Source organism: Martes martes (genome assembly GCF_963455335.1).
Source record: "Martes martes genome assembly, chromosome: 17".
Classification (NCBI taxonomy): domain Eukaryota; kingdom Metazoa; phylum Chordata; class Mammalia; order Carnivora; family Mustelidae; genus Martes; species Martes martes.
The window spans coordinates 52,042,849-52,062,150 of NC_137905.1; the positions used below are offsets into that span (position 1 = coordinate 52,042,849).

At 53.1% G+C, this 19,302-nt stretch overlaps 1 protein-coding gene across 1 annotated transcript; it reads left to right on the top strand.

Moving 5' to 3' along the window:
* Positions 1-6,487: 6,487 nt before the first annotated feature.
* SIGLEC11 (sialic acid binding Ig like lectin 11) lies at positions 6,488-13,284 on the top strand (the record flags this gene model as incomplete). The annotated part of the gene is made up of 8 exons (XM_080828573.1): positions 6,488-6,983; positions 7,177-7,461; positions 7,637-7,684; positions 10,278-10,535; positions 10,618-10,902; positions 11,146-11,242; positions 11,481-11,562; positions 13,093-13,284. 8 exons carry the CDS (start codon positions 6,488-6,490, stop codon positions 13,282-13,284), a joined length of 1,743 nt encoding a protein of 580 aa, XP_080684699.1.
* Positions 13,285-19,302: the final 6,018 nt, after the last annotated feature.

Here is a 19,302-nt window from a genome sequence, read left to right on the forward strand (position 1 = left end):
GAGGGCCCTATCTTCTGCATCTGCTGTTCCCTGGTCTTGCCCTTAACGTTCAACCATGACTTCACATGGAGCTCCCATGGCCATCCGACCTAGCATCCTGGTCCCCGCCCCCCCGCCGCCGCACCCCTCCATCCACATCCTCCCCAGAACCTCAGAATGTGAGTTATTTCGAAACGGAGTCATCGCAGACATAACCGGTTCAGATGAGGTCCTACCGTGGTAGGGCGCATGATGCCTCCAATAGGACTGGTGTATTTACAAGAATAAAAAGAAAAAAAAAAAAGGGTGCCTGGGTGGCTCAGTTGGTTAAGCGACTGCCTTCAGCTCAGGTCATGATCCTGGAGTCCCGGGATCGAGTCCCACATCGGGCTCCCAGCTCCATGGAGAGTCTGCTTCTCCCTCTGACCCTCTCCCTTCTCATACTCGCTCTCACTCTCTCTCAAATAAATAAATGAAATTAAGAAAAAGAAAGAAACACAGAGACAGACATGCGGGGAGACACACCACGTGAGACAGAGTCAAGGAGGGCAGTGCTGATGCCATGAGCCAGGGCTTGCTGGCAACCACCAGAGGCAGGAAGGGGTGAAGAAGGATCCTACCCTGGAGCCTTCAGAGGGACCACGGCCCTGTCCCCACCGTGATTCCAGACTTCCAGCTTCCAGAATGGAAAGAGAATACATTTCTATTGACTTAACCCCCACAGTGGGTGGTCCTTTGCAAGAATTTCTAAGAACATTTGTGTACTGAGAAAGGGAAAATGAGATCCTGGCCAGGGGGTGCTTTTCTCTTGTGGGACAGAAACAATCTTGCAGAACACAAACCACAGTCAAGGTCACTCTTTGGCCTTAATAAGGTAAGACAAAACAAACAAAAAACCAAGTGTATTTCATAATTTTCTCTAAGTGCAGACAACAAACAGTCATTGTACAAACCCTGAAGGAACAAACATCCCTCTCTCCTGGCTAATAGGAGTGACCTCTGATTCTTTTTTTTTTTTTTTTTTTTGGTTAAAGATTTTACTTATTTATTTGACAGAGGGAGACACAGCGAGAGAGGGAACACAAGTAGGGGGAGTGGGAGAGGGAGAAGCAGGCTTCCCGCTGAGCAGGAAGCTTGATGTGGGGCTGGATCCCAGGACCCTGGATCACGACCTGAGCGGAAGGCAGATGCTTTACCGACTGAGCCACCCAGGCACGCCTCCTTCCTTATTTTAAAGGGTCCTGAATAGAAGGAGGGAATCCCTGCCCGCCCCTCATCATTAAAATGAGCATTGCTGTTTGTGGTAGGCCAGGAAAAATGCCCCCCAAAGATACTCAGGTCCTAATCCCCAGAACCTATAAATGTTAATTTTTAGATGACAAAAAGGACTTTGCCAATGGGATTCAATTGAGCATTCTGAGGCGGGGAGATTACCCTGGGTGATCCAGGTAGGCCCCGAATGTAACTCCAAACACTTTTTTAAAAAATCCCATTAGCCAACATATAGTACATCATTTGTTTTAGGCATAATGGTCAATGATTCATCAGTCGCATATAACACCCAGTGCCATTACAACACGTGCCCTCCTCAGTGCCCATCCCCCACCCCAGGCATTCTTATAAGAGGGAAGCAAAGGGAGATTGGGACACAGAAGCGAGGGCCAGGGGACAGAAATGCAGCTTCAAGCAGAGTCCGAGAGAGAAGAGGCCACACAGCTGGCTTTGAAGATGGAGGTGGGGGCCGCGAGGCACAGAATGCAGTTCTACAAGCTGGAAAAGGCCAGGAGATGGATATTCTCCTGGAGCCTCTCGAGGGCCAGGGGGGTTAAACATAAAAGATATGGCTAACACAAGACAAATGTATTTACTTACACTTCTGGAGTCCAAGAGTGAGCCTCACGAGGCTGAAGTCAAGGCATTGGCGGGGTTGGTTCCTTCTAGAGGTTCTGGGGAGAATCTGTCCCCTGCTTCCGAGGTTCCCAGTAGCCGCCAGCATTCCCGGACTGACTATCTCTACAATCTTTCTTCTGCCGTCACATATCCTCCTGTCTGTTCTGCTGTCAGATCTCCCTCTGCCTTCTTACAAATTTGGGATCATCTTTGGGTTCCACGTGGATGATCTCTCCATCCCAGGATCTTTAAGGTCCCGGTACCCGAAGAGTCCCCTTTGCCTTGCAAACTTGCATATTCCCAGCCTCTGGGGATTAGGATGTGGACGTCTTCGGGGGCCACCATTCTCTTAAATACACTGCCTTCTTGAATCTCCGCCTGGGATCTGGCATTTTCTCTGATTCTGTCTGTGGGAGACACCCCTCTCTCTCACCCCACCCCTTCGCCATCCACTCCATCTCTCCCCGGGGCAAAGTCACATCCTGTAGTCCCAGAAATCTGGCCTCTGTGCCTGTTCTGAGCCAGGCCTCAGCACCCCCCCTCCCCCAACACAGCCGACAGTGGGAGGAGTCTGGGGAAGTCACGTGCTGACCCCACCTGCAGGTCCCTAGCTGATGATATACCTGAGCTCAACAGGTGAATTCACTTTCATGCCCTGACCCCACCTGGGGCAGCTCCAGGACTCCAGAGTTCAAGGGCTGTGAGCGGCTCAGGATTCGGCTCCCCCCGGCCCAGCTCGGCCTGACAGGCGTGTCCAGGTGCAGAGGGACGCATTCCAAGACTGGAAGAAATGCATCTCGTGCGCAGAACGAGCCAGAAGCTGGGGGCAGCCATGACTAGGCTTCCCTAATGAGTGAGCAGGCTCTGTGGGATCACTTTATATTTTCACTTTTAGAAGTGCAATTTTCCTGCTTTGAGACACTTTAGTGAGGCTCCCTTTGCCCCGGAAATAATGACCCAAATCCCTAATATGGTTCCCAAGATATACATGGTCTCTCTCAATATTAGCTTCTGAGGTTGGTTTCAAATACCCCAGCATGGGATGCCTGGGTGGCTTAGTCATTGAGCATCTGCCTTTGACTCAGGTCATGATCCCAGAGTCCTGAGATCGAGCCCCGTGTCGGGCTCCCTGCTCAGCAGGGAGTCTGCTTCTCTCTCTCCCTTTGCCCATCCCCCCTGCTCTTTCGCTATCTCTCAAATAATTAAATAAAAAATATTTTAAAAGCCCAGTATCAAATAGTGTGCATGTGTGACAATTACACACATAGGCATCCTCACCCTCTATGGACACACGAATACAAAACACTCACAGACACAGACTTTTGAGTCCCCGGAGGCTCTCCACCCTCCTATTTCCGGAAGGGTGGTGTCCCCTGTATCTAGGCAACCAGACCCAGTTGTCAGGCCAAGGAGACCCAGAGGCAATGACGTCTCCCGAAGAAGAGAAAGAATTAGGGCTTCCTTCTTCCCGAGGACACTGCATGGCATTGGGTGACTCCTCGGTCCACGGCGCCCACAACGTGTCCGTGCGATGTGGTCCTGGGTCCCCGGAATCCCGCCGGCGGCTCACCCCCTCCCCTCACGCTTTCTGGTCATCTACTGGAAAAGCAAGGAAGCGCTTACTTGATTTGAAAGAAGGGAAGTTGGAGGGGCCCATCTTGCAATTCTGCAGAAATAAAAATACTGACTCAAACCAAGACAAGGCGAAGTGACTGAGCTGGAGACAGAGGTCCCTGTGTCCCCGATTCACAGAGGCCCCCCGGGGGCCTCTTCAGGGCTGCTGTCCACAGGGCCCGGGTCGGGTTGTGGACCATACAGTAGCAACCGGAGGGAGGGATGGACACAATAACCTTGGATCCACACGCCACGGGTTGTATGCTGTGCCGGTGTCTCTCTGGTACCTCCTGGGACCATTTAGTTAAAAGTGACAAGTCCCCTCATGTTTGGGGGACAAGTGGTTGATGAATTAGGTGAGGAACCGGTTACAGATGCAAAGGAACTGAAGCTTTCTCTATGCGGTTTCGGATTAGGGCTTGTCCCATTTGTGAACTCAGCAATCTTCCTGGTCACCCACCAACTTCCCGGCGGGGCGAGCGGGGCGCTGGGGCTCGCTGCGAGCAGAGCGCCGCGTGGCCACCAGGGGGCGCGCCGAGCCGCCGTCTGCAGACACGCGAACCCAGCACGCCGGGCGCCGCCTCCCGCGGGCTTCCTGACCCGACCCCGGAGCGGGTAGACAGTCTGTTCGGTGGTGGTGGAGGGGTGGGGTGGGGGGAGTAGACCACCCTGAGGTTCGAAGATTCACTAGAAGGACCTGAAGAACAATTCCTGTTGTTTGAGGCCGCCTAGCCTGTGCTGCTTTGCTAGGGCAGCCCCAGGAAACTGCTATAGGGACAGTTGCACAGACGTGGAACTTCCCCCGCATGGCCGACTTAAGTTGTTCCCATTCTAACCCCTCCAGGGATCAGACGGATCCAGTGCCTACCTGCTGTGGCCCAAGGCCCCCCGGTAAACCAGGGCCCTCTTGCCCGGCAGGCAGAACATTCCAAGGGCTCAGGGGCTCCCCCTGCCCCCGTTCCCCGCAAGAGCCCAGACAAAGGCCAGGCTGGTCTTTGCTTCAGGCCAATTCGCGGCACGCATAGCTAGGAAGCTGGGGTTGCACAGAAGCAGAGAGGCCCTGGATAGGCCTCTTTGATTCCTACGTTGTCCCGTTGTCCCGGCTCTTCGAGAGACGCTTATGGACCCCGCCCCTGGGCCGTGGTGACCAAGCTCCCCGCCCCCTCCGGGCAGGTCTGAGCCTGGAAGCCTCTCACCAGAGCCGGCTGGGTAGTTTGTGGGGGCCCCGGGGAAAATGAAAATGTAGGGCCCCTGTGACAAAAACCAGGAAAAAGCTTTTTCGTTTCTTCCAGGGATTGTCTCTCTTGATCTGTGGCTTGGTTTGGTTTTGTCTTTACACTTAAAAAAAAAAAAAAAAAGGTAAGGAAAAAGGTGGTAAAATACACATAAGATAAAATTTACCACTTTATTTATTTTTAAAGATTTTATTTGTTTGAGAGAGAGAGAACGAGCCAGGAGACAGAGGGAGAGGGGTAGAGGGAGAGAGAGAAACAGGCTCCCCGCTGAGCAGGGAGCCCTGACCTGGGGCTCAATCCCAGGACCCTGAGATCATGACCTGTACCAAAGGCAGATGCTTAACCGACTGAGCCATCCAGGCACCCCTAAAATTTACCATTCTAAAATTTTTTAAAAGGATTTTATTTATGTATTTGACAGAGACACAGCGAGAAAGGGAACACAAGCAGAGCGAGTGGGAGAGAGCAGGGAGCCTGACCTGGGGCTTGATCCTAGGACTCTGGGATCATGACCTGAGCCTACGCTTAACCAACTGAGCCACCCAGGTGCCCCCGTAGGTGGCAGTTTTAATAAGCAAAGGGAACTTACCTTGGAGCTTGTCTTGGGCTGCGGCAAGACCGGTGGGTCGTGCACCTGTCCTTCCAAATCTTGAAATTTATATACGGGGAGGCCTTAACTGGGCTCAGTCACCTGCACGGTGCAGGTGTTCTCAAGGCTGTGTGTCCTCGGAGCAGCCTCTGGGAGCAGGAAAGGTGTGACCCTCAGGCTTGACTGGCGGCGGGGGTGGGCAGTGTAGACCTTCACAGGTGTGTGGGGCTCCCACCTCTCAGCAAAGCTCAGACCCTCTCTGTGCCCAGGTGGGGCTTGGGGGTGGGAGTGGGGCTGAGAACCTGCCCTGGGGGTGAGGGGTGGGGGAGGGGGCGGGTGGGAGAAGCGTGTGATCCAAGGTTCCAGCTTCCCCCTCCGGAGCACCACATCCCATCAGACTTCACTTACAAAACACAAATTCAAATCTAGCGGTGCTTGGGTGGCTCGGTCAGCCAAGTGTCCCATTCTTGATCTCAGCTCAGGTCTCGATCGCAGGGTTGTAAGTTTGAGCCCCCGGTCCTTAAACATAAAAAAAGATCCTTAAAAAAGAAATAAAATTATTAAGGCTTTCAAGGTGGCGATCCCAAATGTGAGGCCCTTCTGAACGCGGGACCGCTGGTCCCTGCCGGCTTCTCACTGTGGAGCTGGGAGCATGGGTGGGCTGCAGACACGGCCCCAAGCCTTGTGGGGGAAACTGAGTGCTCTTGGGGAGCCAGAGGGCATTGGGTATTGGGGGGCATGAGGTGTGGTGCCTGCGGGCAGGAGTCAGGTGGGTCCTGTTCTCCCCTTTGTCCCCAGCCCCTGCAGGGAGTAGATGGTGCCTGGTGAATGAATGAATGAGTGAATGAATGATTCCCGCCCCCAGCCCCTCACCTGGAGCCCTTCCTCACCCATTCCCCCTGAAAACCCCACTGCCAGGGCCGCCCTCCCCCGAGCCCCATGCCGGGCTCCTTCCCTGTGTAGGCAAGCCCTGGGTCCTTTCTGCCTCGACTTGTCCATCTGGGAAAGGAGAAGTTGGAAGAAGGGATTTGTCAGGACTTCATGGTTCCCTTCCTGAGGTTCCTCTTCCGTGGACGGTCACTGCCCTCTTCTTCCCCCAAGAAGCTTCCTGTCGGAGCTTCCTTCTGGGACAGACAGGCACGTCCAGAAGCCAGACGGACTGAGGACAGCGCCCGGGACCATGGAGGTGCTCTTGCTGCTGCCCCTGCTGGGGGCCGGTGAGTGGGCTGAGGGCCGGGGGGGCCCCAGGAGCCGGGGGGCGGCGTTGGTCCCGACACGGCTGCTGAGCCTTGGTGTCCCCGCAGGGTCCCTGCAGGGGGATCAGGGGTACGAGCTCCAGGTGCAGGGCGCGGTGACGGTGCAGGAAGGTCTGTGCGTCCACGTGCCGTGCTCCTTCTCCTACCCCGGGCTTGGCGAGAACAACACTACACATGTTTACGGCTCCTGGTACCGGTTAAAGGATAATCCTAGAGCGGCAGCTCCCATGGCCACAAAGAGCCCGGTCAGAGGGACGAAGAGGAAAGGCCTCCACCTTTCCGGAGACCCTGGGGCGGGCGACTGCTCCCTGAGCATCACGGACGCGCAGAGGCGACACAGTGGAAACTATTACTTTCACCTGTACAGAGGTCTCATGAGACACCTTTACAGAAATAACAGGCTCACTGTGCGTGTGACAGGTAGGGAAGGTCCCCAAGAGCCAATCACGGGGCGGGGGGCGTGTCCTCAAGGGCAGGAGCGGAGCCCCAGCTGCTCATCTTTAACGGGGAGAAGGTAGCACGGTCAGGTCAGGGTTGGGGTGAACCTGGCCTGTTTCAGAGGCATACACGGGGGTCCCCTCTGGGGTCCGGACTCTCCTTCTCTCCTCTCTAGCGCTGACACAGACCCCGGATATCTGGGTCAAGGAGCCCCTGGAGTCCGGCCGCCCCAGCCACCTGACATGCTCTGTGCCCGGGGCCTGTGATGGGGCGATGCCCCTCACCATCTCCTGGACGGGGGCTGCCCTCAGAGCCCCGGGACTGGACTTGGAGGCCTCTAACTCCTCGGAGATCCTGCTCATCCCCCACCCACAGGACCACGGCACCAACCTCACCTGTCGGGTGACCTTCCCCAGGACTGGCGTGAGCACCCAAAGCACCATTACGCTCAATGTCTCCTGTGCGTGCAGGGCCTGGACTTGGGTACCTGCGGGGTGGGTGGGGGAGGCTCAGAGGGGCTGCAGGGAGGACACAGGGCTTGTCTATGTCAGTTTCCATTCCTGTGTCTCCTGGGGGTGGATGGCAGGGGAAGGGCCAGTTCTGACCCCATTCGTCACTGTGTCTCTCTGTCCCAGACGCCCCACAGAACCTGAGCATCGGCATCTTCCGAGGAAACTGCACAGGTGGGTCAGCAGGGCCCCCTCCCTAAGGCTGGATGGGAACACATCCCCCTAGCAGAGCAGAGCCTGGAGCTCGAAGCCAAGCCAGGAGGGCCAGGGCGATGCACAGGGACAGCAGAGCTGGGAGGCCCCCCCTTCACTGTGTGACCCATGATCTTCGCTTATACTATTCATTATGTGCAAAGCCTTTTTGTCAAATACAGGCAAGTTACAAAGAATCACCATCCAATGAACACCTTGGTACTCACCACCCCGGTTAAGGTGCCAGGGTGTAACTCTTGATCTTAGGGTCATGAGTATGAGCCCCGTGCTGGGCACAGAGCCTAAGAAAAAAAGGACAGCAACCCCACCTTTGGAACCCCCTAAATGTTCCTTCCTAATTTCAGCCCCCTTCCATTTGGCCTCAGAGAAAGCCACTACACTGGACCCTGTGTCACCATCCTTTCTCTGTATTTTACTTTATTTTTGATGAAGGTATAATTGATGAATAACTTGTATATATTTAAAGCGTACAAGTTGAGATTTCATAGATGTAGATTCAATATACGTTTATACTGCCGAAGGAGGCACACGAGTTAATTAACAGTTAATTAGCACGTCCGTGTACCTTCTATTTTCTCGAAATTTTCCTAAACACGTGTCTGGCTTCTTCCACTCAGGATGACATGATCAAGGTTCATCCCTGTCGTAGCACGGGTCAGGGGTTCACTCCTCGTTAGGCTTTGTATGGAGAGACCACCGTCTGTCTGTCCGTCCGCGGATGGACATTTGGGTTGTTTCCACTTCGGGGCTCCTGTCAACAGGGCGGCTCCGAAAATTTCCGTACAGGGATCTGCCTGACTCCCTGCTTCCACATCTTTGGGGTCTACTCCTGGGAGTGGATAATAATAATCAAGGGGTCATAGTTCCCTTGATTATTCTGATGGGACATTACCCCGTGTTCTTGACATTCCTCCGTGTCGCTGGTGGCTGTAATTTTTGCCTCTCTTTGTCTGTAGGTATCATGTTAGTTTCACGTTCCACTCTTTCTTTTTTTCTTTTAAGATTTTTATTTATTTGACAGAGAGGGGGGAGAGATTACAAGTAGGCAGGCGGGGGGGGGCGGGGGAAGCAGGCTCCCACGGAGCAGGGAGCCCTATGCAGAACTCGATCCCAGGACCCCGGGATCATGACCTGAGCGGAAGGCAGAGGCTTTAACCCACTGAGCCACCCAGGCGTCCCTTGCATTCCACTCTTGATGGGCGCTGGAGCTGTCCACAGATTTTAGTTTCCATGATAATGCTGCTTCAGACATTCCCCTTGTGAACAGAGGAGCATCTCTCTCGGCCGTACCCCACAAGCTGTCGAGCACCTGATTTCTCAGCGATCTTGTGACAATGCAGATGTGACTCAGGAGGCCCAAGGGACCTCTGGTTCTGCATTTCTATCCAGCTCCTGGAGGGTGCCAGTGCTCTGAGGGACAGGACTATACATTTTATGCCCAGGAGCCAAACCGTGGGGCCTCGGGGAAGTGTATTTTCAATGCTCCTAGATAAGGCTGCCTTGAATAGTTCTGGAAGGCCACACGAGAGAAACTGGCAATCATCAATCATCGTTGCCTTTGAGGAGTGGGATTTGTTGCCTGGGGAGTCCGCATGGAAGGGGGACTTCGTGCTGAACTCCCCTTCCTCCTTTGTGAATTTTAGAACGCACAGTGTGGTTGCCCTACTCCTGAGACAAGGGAGGAAGGTGGGGGAAGGAGGAGAGGAGGTAGAGGTCACGTCCTGAAGAGCCGTGAGGGGTCTGGTACTTGAATTTTGGATACTTGTGAGCGAGGGGTGTTCAGCAGTTCGGGATAGAGAGGGGGAAGTGTAGTTAAGGGCGCTTGCCGGGGGGCACCTGGGTGGCTCAGTCAGTTAAGCGTCTGCCTTCCGCTTGGGTCACGATCCGGGGGGTCCTGGGATCGAGCCCCGCATTGGGCTCTCTGCTCAGCAGAGAGTCTGCTTCCCCCTCTCCTGTTCTGTCAGTCAACAAATAAACAAAATCTTTAAAAAAGAAAAAAAAAGAGCTCGCCTCGATGAGGTCAGTGTCCATCAATGGATGGATAAGCACAAGGCGGTCTGTCCATGCGATGAACTTGATTGTGCATGAACAGGAGTGAGGCCCGGGGAAGGCGCCACAAGGCGGGAGAACCTTGGAAATGTCATGCCCTGAGAAACAAGCCAGACACAGGAGCCCATGTGGCGTGTGATTCTACTTGGGCCATGTTCAGAAGAGACAGATCCACAGGGACAGAAAGTTAGGTTAGGGGCTGTCAGGGGCTGGGGGTTGGGGAGGTTAGTAAGGGGGGAGGCAGCTGGGGGGGTGCAGGGGGGAGTTTTGGGGGTGATGAAAACATTCTAAAATTGATTGTGGTGAGGGTTACCCCACGACTCTCTGTACGTGGCGTGTGAATGGAATTGTCTGGTACGTGAATCATATCACCGTAACGCTGCTTGCAAAACTACGGGTAGAGATCCCTTCCCAACTTAGGAGAAATGGAGGAGGGAGAAAAGGACCAGGGCTTTGAAGCCTCTGGCCTGCACTGAGTGCGTGTGTGCTCTCTCTCTGCCCCCAGAACTGAAGTACCCGGGGAAGGGCTCAGCTCTTCCAGTCCTGGAAGGGGAGACTCTGCTCCTGGTCTGTGCTGCTGACAGCAACCCTCCCGCCACCCTGAGCTGGGTCCAGGGGAGCCGGACTCTGGGCCCCTCCTGGCGCTGGGAGCAGGGGCTCCTGGAGCTGCCCCGAGTGGAGCTGGGCGACGAAAGCAAATTCACCTGCCAAGCCCAGAACCCGCTGGGCTCCCGGCAGGTCTCCCTGCGTCTCTCTGTGGTCTGTGAGTGTGGGGACCCCTGGGGGCAGGCTGCCCGGGGCCTGGGGAGCAGAGGCACCGCTGACCCTTCCTCTTCCTCCCGCAGACCCCCCGCGGCTGCTCAGCCCCTCCTGCTCCTGGGAGGGCGAGGGGCTGCGCTGTAGCTGCTCCTCCCGAGCCCAGCCGGCCCCCACCCTGCGCTGGCGGCTGGGGGAGGGGCTGCTGGAGGGGAACCACAGCAACGCCTCCTGGACCGTCACCTCCAGCCTTGCGGGGCCCTGGGCCAACAGCTCCCTGAGCCTCAGTGGGCCGCTGGGCTCCGGCCTCAGACTCAGCTGCGAGGCCTGGAATGACCACGGGAAACAGAGCGCCGCTGTCCTGCTGCTCCCAGGTCCGGGAGCTGTTGGGGGCAGAGGTGTAGGAGGAGGGAGTCTGGATCCTAGAAAAGACAGTCTGGGGGTGGGGTTGGGAGCCAAAGGGGAGGGGGTGAGAGAGAGGAAGGGTGGGGGGCAGAGTCCTGGTGTTCCGCTAGTTGGGGGAGAAAGAAGGTGAGAGCCCGAGTTCCTGCGAGGAGGGGGCACCGGAATCCTGGGGCTTGGAGGGGACTCACCAGCAGCCCCACTCACACCTTCAGGGAAGCCGGAGCTTGAGGGAGGATTCGTTCTGGGGGCCGTCGCGGGTGCCGGTGTTGCTGGCCTGCTCAGTCTCTGTCCCTGCCTCATCTTCTTCATGTGAGTGTCGCCTCTGGACGAAAGGGTGAGGGTGTGGGGCGGAAGGGGTGTGAGCCCTGGGGTCCCAGGCAGCCCCAGCTGGAGAAGCCCGGATGGTGCCGAGGCTGTGAGAACTGGGGATCCCGGCCATGCCCCTTCTCACGGGTGGACGGGCTCTGTACGTCCCCTCCTGTCAGCCTCTGCAGTGGGCATGGCCGTGAGTCAGCGGGGCTGCTGACAGGTCCTGGCTCCCCCTCAGGGCGAAGATCTGCAGGAAGCAGGCTCCCTGGTCTGTGGCTGGTGGGACGGATGCCACCCGCACGTTGGGTTCTCTCTCCTGGGTGAGTGATGAACCCCCCGTCCGTCAGGATGCTACCCCGGGATGGTCACGGCCACGGCCCTCTAGACGACTCAGATGGTCATCATGCCCCAAACAGGCTGTTGTTCCCCGGTCCCCGTGGACTCAATCTCCCAGGCCAGCGACCTGGGAGTCAGTCTCCCCTCTTGCTCTCTGACTCACCCTGCAGAGCCAAAGACCACCAGCATCTGTCTGTCTTCCTGTGTTCACTTGGACCCTCCCTATCCCCACCTCCTCGTCTCTCCCTGGACCTCAGGCCTGTCTTCCCTTCCTTCCTCTCTCTCCTCCCTGACACAGGATGCCAGGGGGTCTCCCCAAAATAACTACAAAATTCAGGGGTCCCCAAACCACTCTCAGCTTCAACAGCTCACCAGAAGGACTCCCAGAACTCACGGGGACCTGTTATACTCGTGGCTAGTTTATTTCAGGGAAGAGAGACAGATTACAGCAGCCGAGGGGAGGGCCCCTGGACTCTGCCTCGGGGAGTTCCATAAAAGAACCTTCCAGGTGTCTCATAGACAGTGCTGATTTTTGCCAGCACTGGTGTGTGATAAGAGGTGGGGGGTGGAGGGTGGGCAAGGGGGGGTGGTACTGCCACCAGGGAAGCTCACCCTCGCCTTGTGTCCTGGGTTTCTATTGGGGGTCGGTCACGTGAGTATGGAGCACCTGTATGACTGACCTTGGTTACATGGTCTCCAGCCCCTCTAGAGGTCAAGCTGATACTGTGTGGCCCGAGGCCCCATGTGAACGGAGATGTTCCCATCAGGCAGGACCTTCCACTGGCTTAGTGCTTCCCTCCCAGGGGCTGGGGCAAAGGGTCAACCCTTTCTTCGGGCACATTGGGCCTTTTCCACACAACGTCCTTTGCTTTTAGGGTTCATGGTATAATTTTGTAATTGTGTTTGCCCGAACTTCTGGAATACTGGGTTGTCCCTGAGGGCAGTTCAGCTCTGAGCAAATCCCTGTCTTCTCACACCACCCACCCTAATCCTGAGCATCCTATCACAATTTACTATTAGATAGTAGTATAATTGACTACTACTAAAATATCGCTATCCCCACTGTGAGCTAGCTGGTGTAATGGACGATGTCTGCTCTGTTCCCCTCACCAAAGAGCCAGGGCCTGGCATGGGCAGACACTGGGGCCAGAGAGACCTGGGTGTTAGTCTTGGCCCTACCAACAACTCAGCGTGTGATTTGGGGGATATTTACTTAGCTTCACTTTCTCCACCTGATAAATGGCGATAACCGTGTCTCCTTAATGGCTTAAGGAACTAAGCCATTAAGGAATGAGGGATCTGGGAGCTTGGTAACTGATTACCAAGGGCCAGGCATTATTATTCTCAAATATTTATTGAATGAATGAATGAATGAATGTGGGCGCAGCCAATGTTTGTGGAACGAATGGATGAAAGGCTAAGTGCTCAGTTTCCAGGTTTGCTTGTGGGATCCTCCTTGCCGTCTGCCAGCTCCCGTTATCCTAACTGGACCCCCTTCTTTCCTCTCCATTCAGGGTTACCAGCCAGAGTATCCGGGAAGCATCCCCCTAGCCTGCCCGCCCCCAGCCGTGGCCCCGCCCCCCTCGGAGGAGGAGTCCGAGCTCCACTACGCCTCCCTCACCTTCCACGGGCTGAGGCCCTGGAAACCTCAGGACCGGGCGGGCTCTAGCACCACCGAGTATTCGGAGATCAAGATCTGCAAGTGACACATCCATCGGGGGACGATTCCTGAGAGAAGAGTCTTCCAAGCAAGCGGGTTGCCAACTAGTGAGTGGGAAGCCCCCCGCTGTGGTGATGGGCAGAACGGGCTCAAAATTCAGCCCGGGCGCCAATGACCAGCCCGAGCTCGAGCAAGTCACTTTACTTCCCAGTCGCCCCCTCTGTAAAGTGGATGCAAGAAACCGAGCTCACAGAGTTGCTGTGGGGGCGGTCGAGGTGGCAATGAATATGACGGGTCCAACAAGGGGGCAGGGGCGGAGAGCACCTTGGCGGAGCTCTCGCCCCCTTCCCAGGGCAGCCCGCCTGGGGTGAGGGTCCGTTCTGAACGGGGACCACTCCGCAGGGCTGTTCTAGCTCCAGAGCCCCCCCTCCCCGGGACGCTTCCTCAGGAACACTCTGGGCTTGCCTCCCGGGAACCCAACTTGTGTATTTTCGCCACACAGAAAATAATTCGCGGATTTTCTGAAATAAACGACAGGTTATCTAAATTATATACCTCTTCCTTTATATGTCCCGGATGTTTTGGTTCTCACCAGCGTCTTCTTTTTGTAGAATTGGCTTGTCAAATTCCTTGCGGTTTCGGTCTATGTTCCATTAACGTTGCAATATTGTGTTGATCTTAAAATAAAAACTGCCACCTCCTTTACCAAAAAATGGATTTACTGGGGGAATAAAAGAGTGCTGTGAACCAAAATCCCCCCAAAAACCAAAAAACACTCTCCCGAAACTGTAGCCAAGTCTGAAGACCAAAGGAGGAGAGCCCATTTATGGAGAAAAGGAGCAGGGAGGGCTGTTATAAACTAAAAGTCCATTGGAGTAAACTGGGAGTTGGAAGTATACTGACTTCTCATTGGCTGAGCTGTTGGGGGGCGGGGTGGGAATAAGGAAAGCCAGTCTTCCCGCCCTCTGGGAGAGTGGTACTCATCCTCGTGCAAGGTCAAGTGCATGCAAGGTTAGGTCTGTCTCTTCTTGTGCAAGGTCAAGTGCATGCAAGGTTAGGTCTGTCTCTTCTTGTAGGGTCTGCAGTTGACTCTGCGTGTAGGGCATCAGAGCTCTCCCTTCTGAAATCACCCACGAATGTCCATTTACTTTTTTTTATCCTGTTGTGTCCATTAATGAGAAAGCATGCTCAACCTTAGCATCGTGATCCAATACAGTGTCAAGGGGCACCTGGCTAGGTCAGTCAGTGCAGGGCGTGACTTTTGAACTCAGGTTCGTGGGTTCGAGCCCCACACGGGGTGCAGAGATTACTGAAAAATAAAGTTCTTTAAACAAAATTTCGATCTGTCAAATTCCATCGATCATTGCTTTGCCCTTCTTCAGGATTATGCGGCATCTCCGGCTCAACGAGTTTTTAAAATAGTGCCCACCCACAAAATAGGAGCATTGTTCTCATTTCTTATTCCCATTTTCAACACCCTACAGGATGATTCCATTTGTTCCGTGGTGGTATTTAGTTCACGTAAAAGAATAAAATTCTTTAGGGATTAAAAGAATCCCTAAATCCACTGGGTGGATCAGTGGATTAAGAGTCTGCCTTCCGCTCAGGTCATGATCTCAGGGTCCCGGGATCCAGCCCCGCATCGGGCTCTCTGCTCAGCGGCGAGCCTGCTTCCTCCTCTCTCCCTCTCTGCCTGCCTCTCTGCCTACTTGTGATCTCTGTCGGTCAAATAAATAAATAAATTCTTAAAAAAAAAACCCCATAAATAAATAAATAGGTAAATAAATAAATTCTTAAAAAAACAAAAACAGGGGCGCCTGGGTGGCTCAGTGGGTTAAAGCCTCTGCCTTCAGCTCAGGTCATGATCCCAGGGTTTTGGGATCGAGCCCCGCATTGGGCTCTCTGCTCTGCAGGGAGCCTGCTTCCTCCTCCCTCCTCTCTCTCTGTCTGCCTCTCTGCCTAGTTGTGATTTCTCTCTGTCAAACAAATAAAATATTTAAAAAAACAAAAACAAAAACAAAAAACACCTGCCTGGGTGGCTCAGTCGATTAAGAGTCTGCCTTCTGCTCAGGTCATGATCCCAGGGTCCTGGGTTGGAGCCCCTCTTCCCCGCTCTCTGCTCAGCAGGGAGTCGCCTTCTCCCTCTCCCTCTGTGCTCACTTGACCTCTCTCGCTCTCTCTCAAATAAATAAAATCTTAAAAAAAAAAAAAAGAATAGCCTTGACATGTAAAGAGATAAATTTTTCATCAATTTTTTAAACACATTCAAGAAGTTATTTTCTTTTTTTATGAGATTTATTTACTTATTTGAGAGAGAGAGAGGGAGAGAAAGAATCTCAAGCAGACTCCGCACTGAGTACAGAGCCCATGGTGGGACTAATCTCACCACTGTGAGATCACGACCTGAACTGAACCCAAGAGTTGGACTCTTAGCTGACTGCCCCACTTGGGCGTCCCAAGAAGTTACTGTAAATACAGAGCACTTTACACTGTTTTCTGTTCTTTCAATTTGCGTAATTCTGTTGCTAAACAGATATTGGAAATCATAAGGAAAAATAAAAATTAAATAGGCTTCCCAACACGGATTATTTTATTTGTTTTTTAAAGGCTTTATTTTTTTAATTTTTTAATTAAAAAAAGATTTTATTTATTTATTTGACACAGAGAGACACAGAGAGAGAGGGAACACAAGCAGAGGAGCAGCAGAGGGAGAGGGAGAAGCAGGCCACCCGCCAAGCAGAGAACCCGATGTGGGGCTCGATCTGAGGACCCTGGGATCATGACCTGAGCTGAAGGCAGGCCCTTAATGACTGAGCCACCCAGGCACCCCTATTTTTATTTTTTATTATGTTCAATTAATTAACATACAGTACATTAGCTTTTTATTTTTATTTTTTTATTATTTTTAAAAATATTTTTATTTATTTGACAGAGAGAGAGATCACAAGTAGGCAGAGAGGCAGGCAGGGGGTGGGGAGCAGGCTCCCCGCTGAGCAGAGAGCCCAATGTGGGCCTTGATCCCAGGACCCTGAGACCATGACCTGAGCAGAAGGCAGAGGCTTTAACCCACTGAGCCACCCAGGTGCCCCTATTTTTATTTTTAAAAAAAGATTTTAAGTAATCTCTACACACAGCATGGGGCTTGAACTCACAACTCTGAGATCAAAAGTCACAGCATGGGGCTTGAACTCACAACTCTGAGATCAAAAGTCACATGCTTGGGGCGCCTGGATGGCTCAGTCGTTAAGCGTCTGCCTTCGGCTCAGGTTGTGGTCCTGGGGTCCTGGGATCGAGCCCTGCATCAGGCTCTCTGCTTAGCGGGAAGCCTGCTTCTCCCTCTCCCACACTTCCTGCTTGTGTTCCCTCTCTCACTGTCCCTCTGTCAAATAAATAAATAAAATCTTAAAAAAAAAAAAAAAAGTCACATGCTCTACCAAACTGAGCCAGCCGGCGTCCACATGGCTTACTTTAAAAATCAAGAATTTGGGCAGCTTTTTTTCAGAATGAAAATATAATTTCAGCACTTCCAACAAACTGAGGATTTCCCCAACGTTCTTTGTTCGAGAGCGCCACTGGGGAGATTTTGAGAGAGAATTGAAAAATACTGCACAGCAACAAATGGCAACAATCCTTTGATCCCACAGTTGCAACAGCACAAAGGGTAAGTCAGAAACCAATTTCCTGACACTTTAGTGTCGGTAGAAGAGCCAACAGGCTGTTTGAGCCGCGTTGAAAGGCAGGACAGCCAACGCCTCCCACAGAATCATTCCAACTGCACATCGGCTCTGAGAAAATACTGTCTACATCTTCCATCAACAGCCATCAACATTTGTATTTGTAGTGTCTCCCATCAAAAGCAATAAAATTCTGTCAACTTCCAACACAGCGTGAAAAATAAGACAACAGTCCCAACATGGGGTTGCTTATGCTAAACCCAACGTCCCCTAACCCGGGCGTGCAGTTTCAGCTCGCCCAGACGCGGAATCTGAACCGAGCTGCGCCGGAATCGCCCTGATGGGCGCTAGTCAGGTACTGTGCCCGACAGACCCCTGAGGGAAGGCGACCTTGCAACAGGCAACCTGTTTTTGGCCTCCTATAACTTCCCTGTTCCTGCCCTCTTCCGCCCATAGACGTCTTTCTCTTCGCCCGGCTCCCTGGAGGGCCTTTCGTTGGCTCCATTGGTTGTTGCCGGATTCGTGAATCACTGACAAGAGCCAATAAGATCTTTCCAAATTTGCTCGGTGGAGTTTTGTTGTTTAATCTCAGTAAGGGAGGCCCCCTGAACATTTGCTATTGTTTCTGGGGTCTCATCTGGGGAGGATTCTACTTGTACTAGTCTTAGAAACAAGCTTGGATCACAAGAAAAATACTTCGTAAGTAAAGGGAAATGGGTTAGTCCTTTCCAGCTGCCTCCTGGAACCCTCTTGGAGATGCACTACACACCTGCATTTACTGAAGGTATCCTGCAGTAAAAATTTTTTTTAATTAATTAATTTAAAAAAAGATTTTATTTATTTATTTGACAGAGATCACAAGTAGGCAGAGAGGCAGGAAGAGGGAGGGGGGAAGCAGGCTCCCTGGTGAGCAGAGAGCCCGGGACAGGGCTCAATCCCAGGACCCTGGGATCACGACCTGAGCTGAAGACAGAGGCTCTAACCCACTGGGCCACCCAGGCGCACCTTTAATTTATTTTTTAAAAGATCTTATTTATTTATTTATTTATTTGAGAGAGAGAGAGAGAGAAGGAGCAGAGGGAGAGGGCGAAACAGAGGCCCTGCTCAGCAGGGACCCCAATGTGGGGCTGGATCCCTAGACTCTGGGACCATGACCTGAGCTGAAGGCAGATGCCCAACTGACTGAGCCACTCAGGTGCCCTGTAGTAAAAATTACTAAGCAACAACAACAACAAAAACAAAGCAAAACAAAAAACCCACCACCAGCCCCTGCACCACAAACATCTGATCAACTCTGGGCCAGAGTTTCACTTGGAGGTAGAGGCGAGGTGTAGAGGACAAGGAATGGGCACCAAAATCTCTCCATAGGCCCTCCCTTCCTCCAGCCATGACCACTGCCCAGGCCTCATGCTCCCCGGGGGCGGCTGTGCCCGCCTCCTTCACCGTCGCTCTATCTAGGCTCTCTGCCAAGGTGCCTCCCCTCCCCTTGGTCTCCATCACAGCACCGTGCCTTTTCTCCAGGATGCGGAGCACAGCCCCAAGTTGTCATCTCACTTGATGGCTTCTCTTTCCACTTGATTGGAGGGTCCAAAAGCTCAAGGACCTCAGTTGTGTCTTGTTCATCGGGATCCTCCGAGCAGCATGATAAGTGTCAAGATATGGCTGCTGAGTATGTTTCATAAAAGGATAAACGTATGGAGAAGGAAGGTACATGGATGGGAGAATGAGCAGATGGGTGAAAAGGGAGAAAGGTGGGTGGGAGAGTGGATGATGGAAGAGTATAGGAAGGATGGATGGATAGATGGAAGAATGACTGGGTGGATAAATGGATGGATGGATGCATATGTGGATGGCTGATGGCTGGATGACTAAAAGGATGGGTGGATGGGTGGATAAATGGATAGATGGATGAATGGAAGGATGGATTGAAGGATGGATGGATGGATGGATGGATGGAAAGATGGGTGGGTGGGTGGATGGATGGAAAGATGGGTGGGAGGATGGATGGATGATGGATGGATGGATCGATGGGTAGATGACTGGATAAATGGATGGGTGGATGGGTAGTTGGTTGTATAAATGTAAGAATGGATGGTTGGGGGGCGCCTGGGTGGCTCAGTGGGTTAAGCCTCTGCCTTCAGCTCAGGTCATGATCCTGGAGTCCTAGGATTGAGTCTTGCACCGGGCTCTCTGCTTGCGGGGAGCCTGCTTTCCCTCCACCCTGCCTACCTCTCTGCCTACTTGTGATCTCTGTCAAATAAATAAATAAAATCTTTAAAAAAAAAGATTGGATGGCTGGAAAAATGGACGGATGGAAGGATGGGTGGGTGGATGGATGGATGATGGATTGATGGATAGATGGATGGATGAAAAAATGGATGGGAGATGGG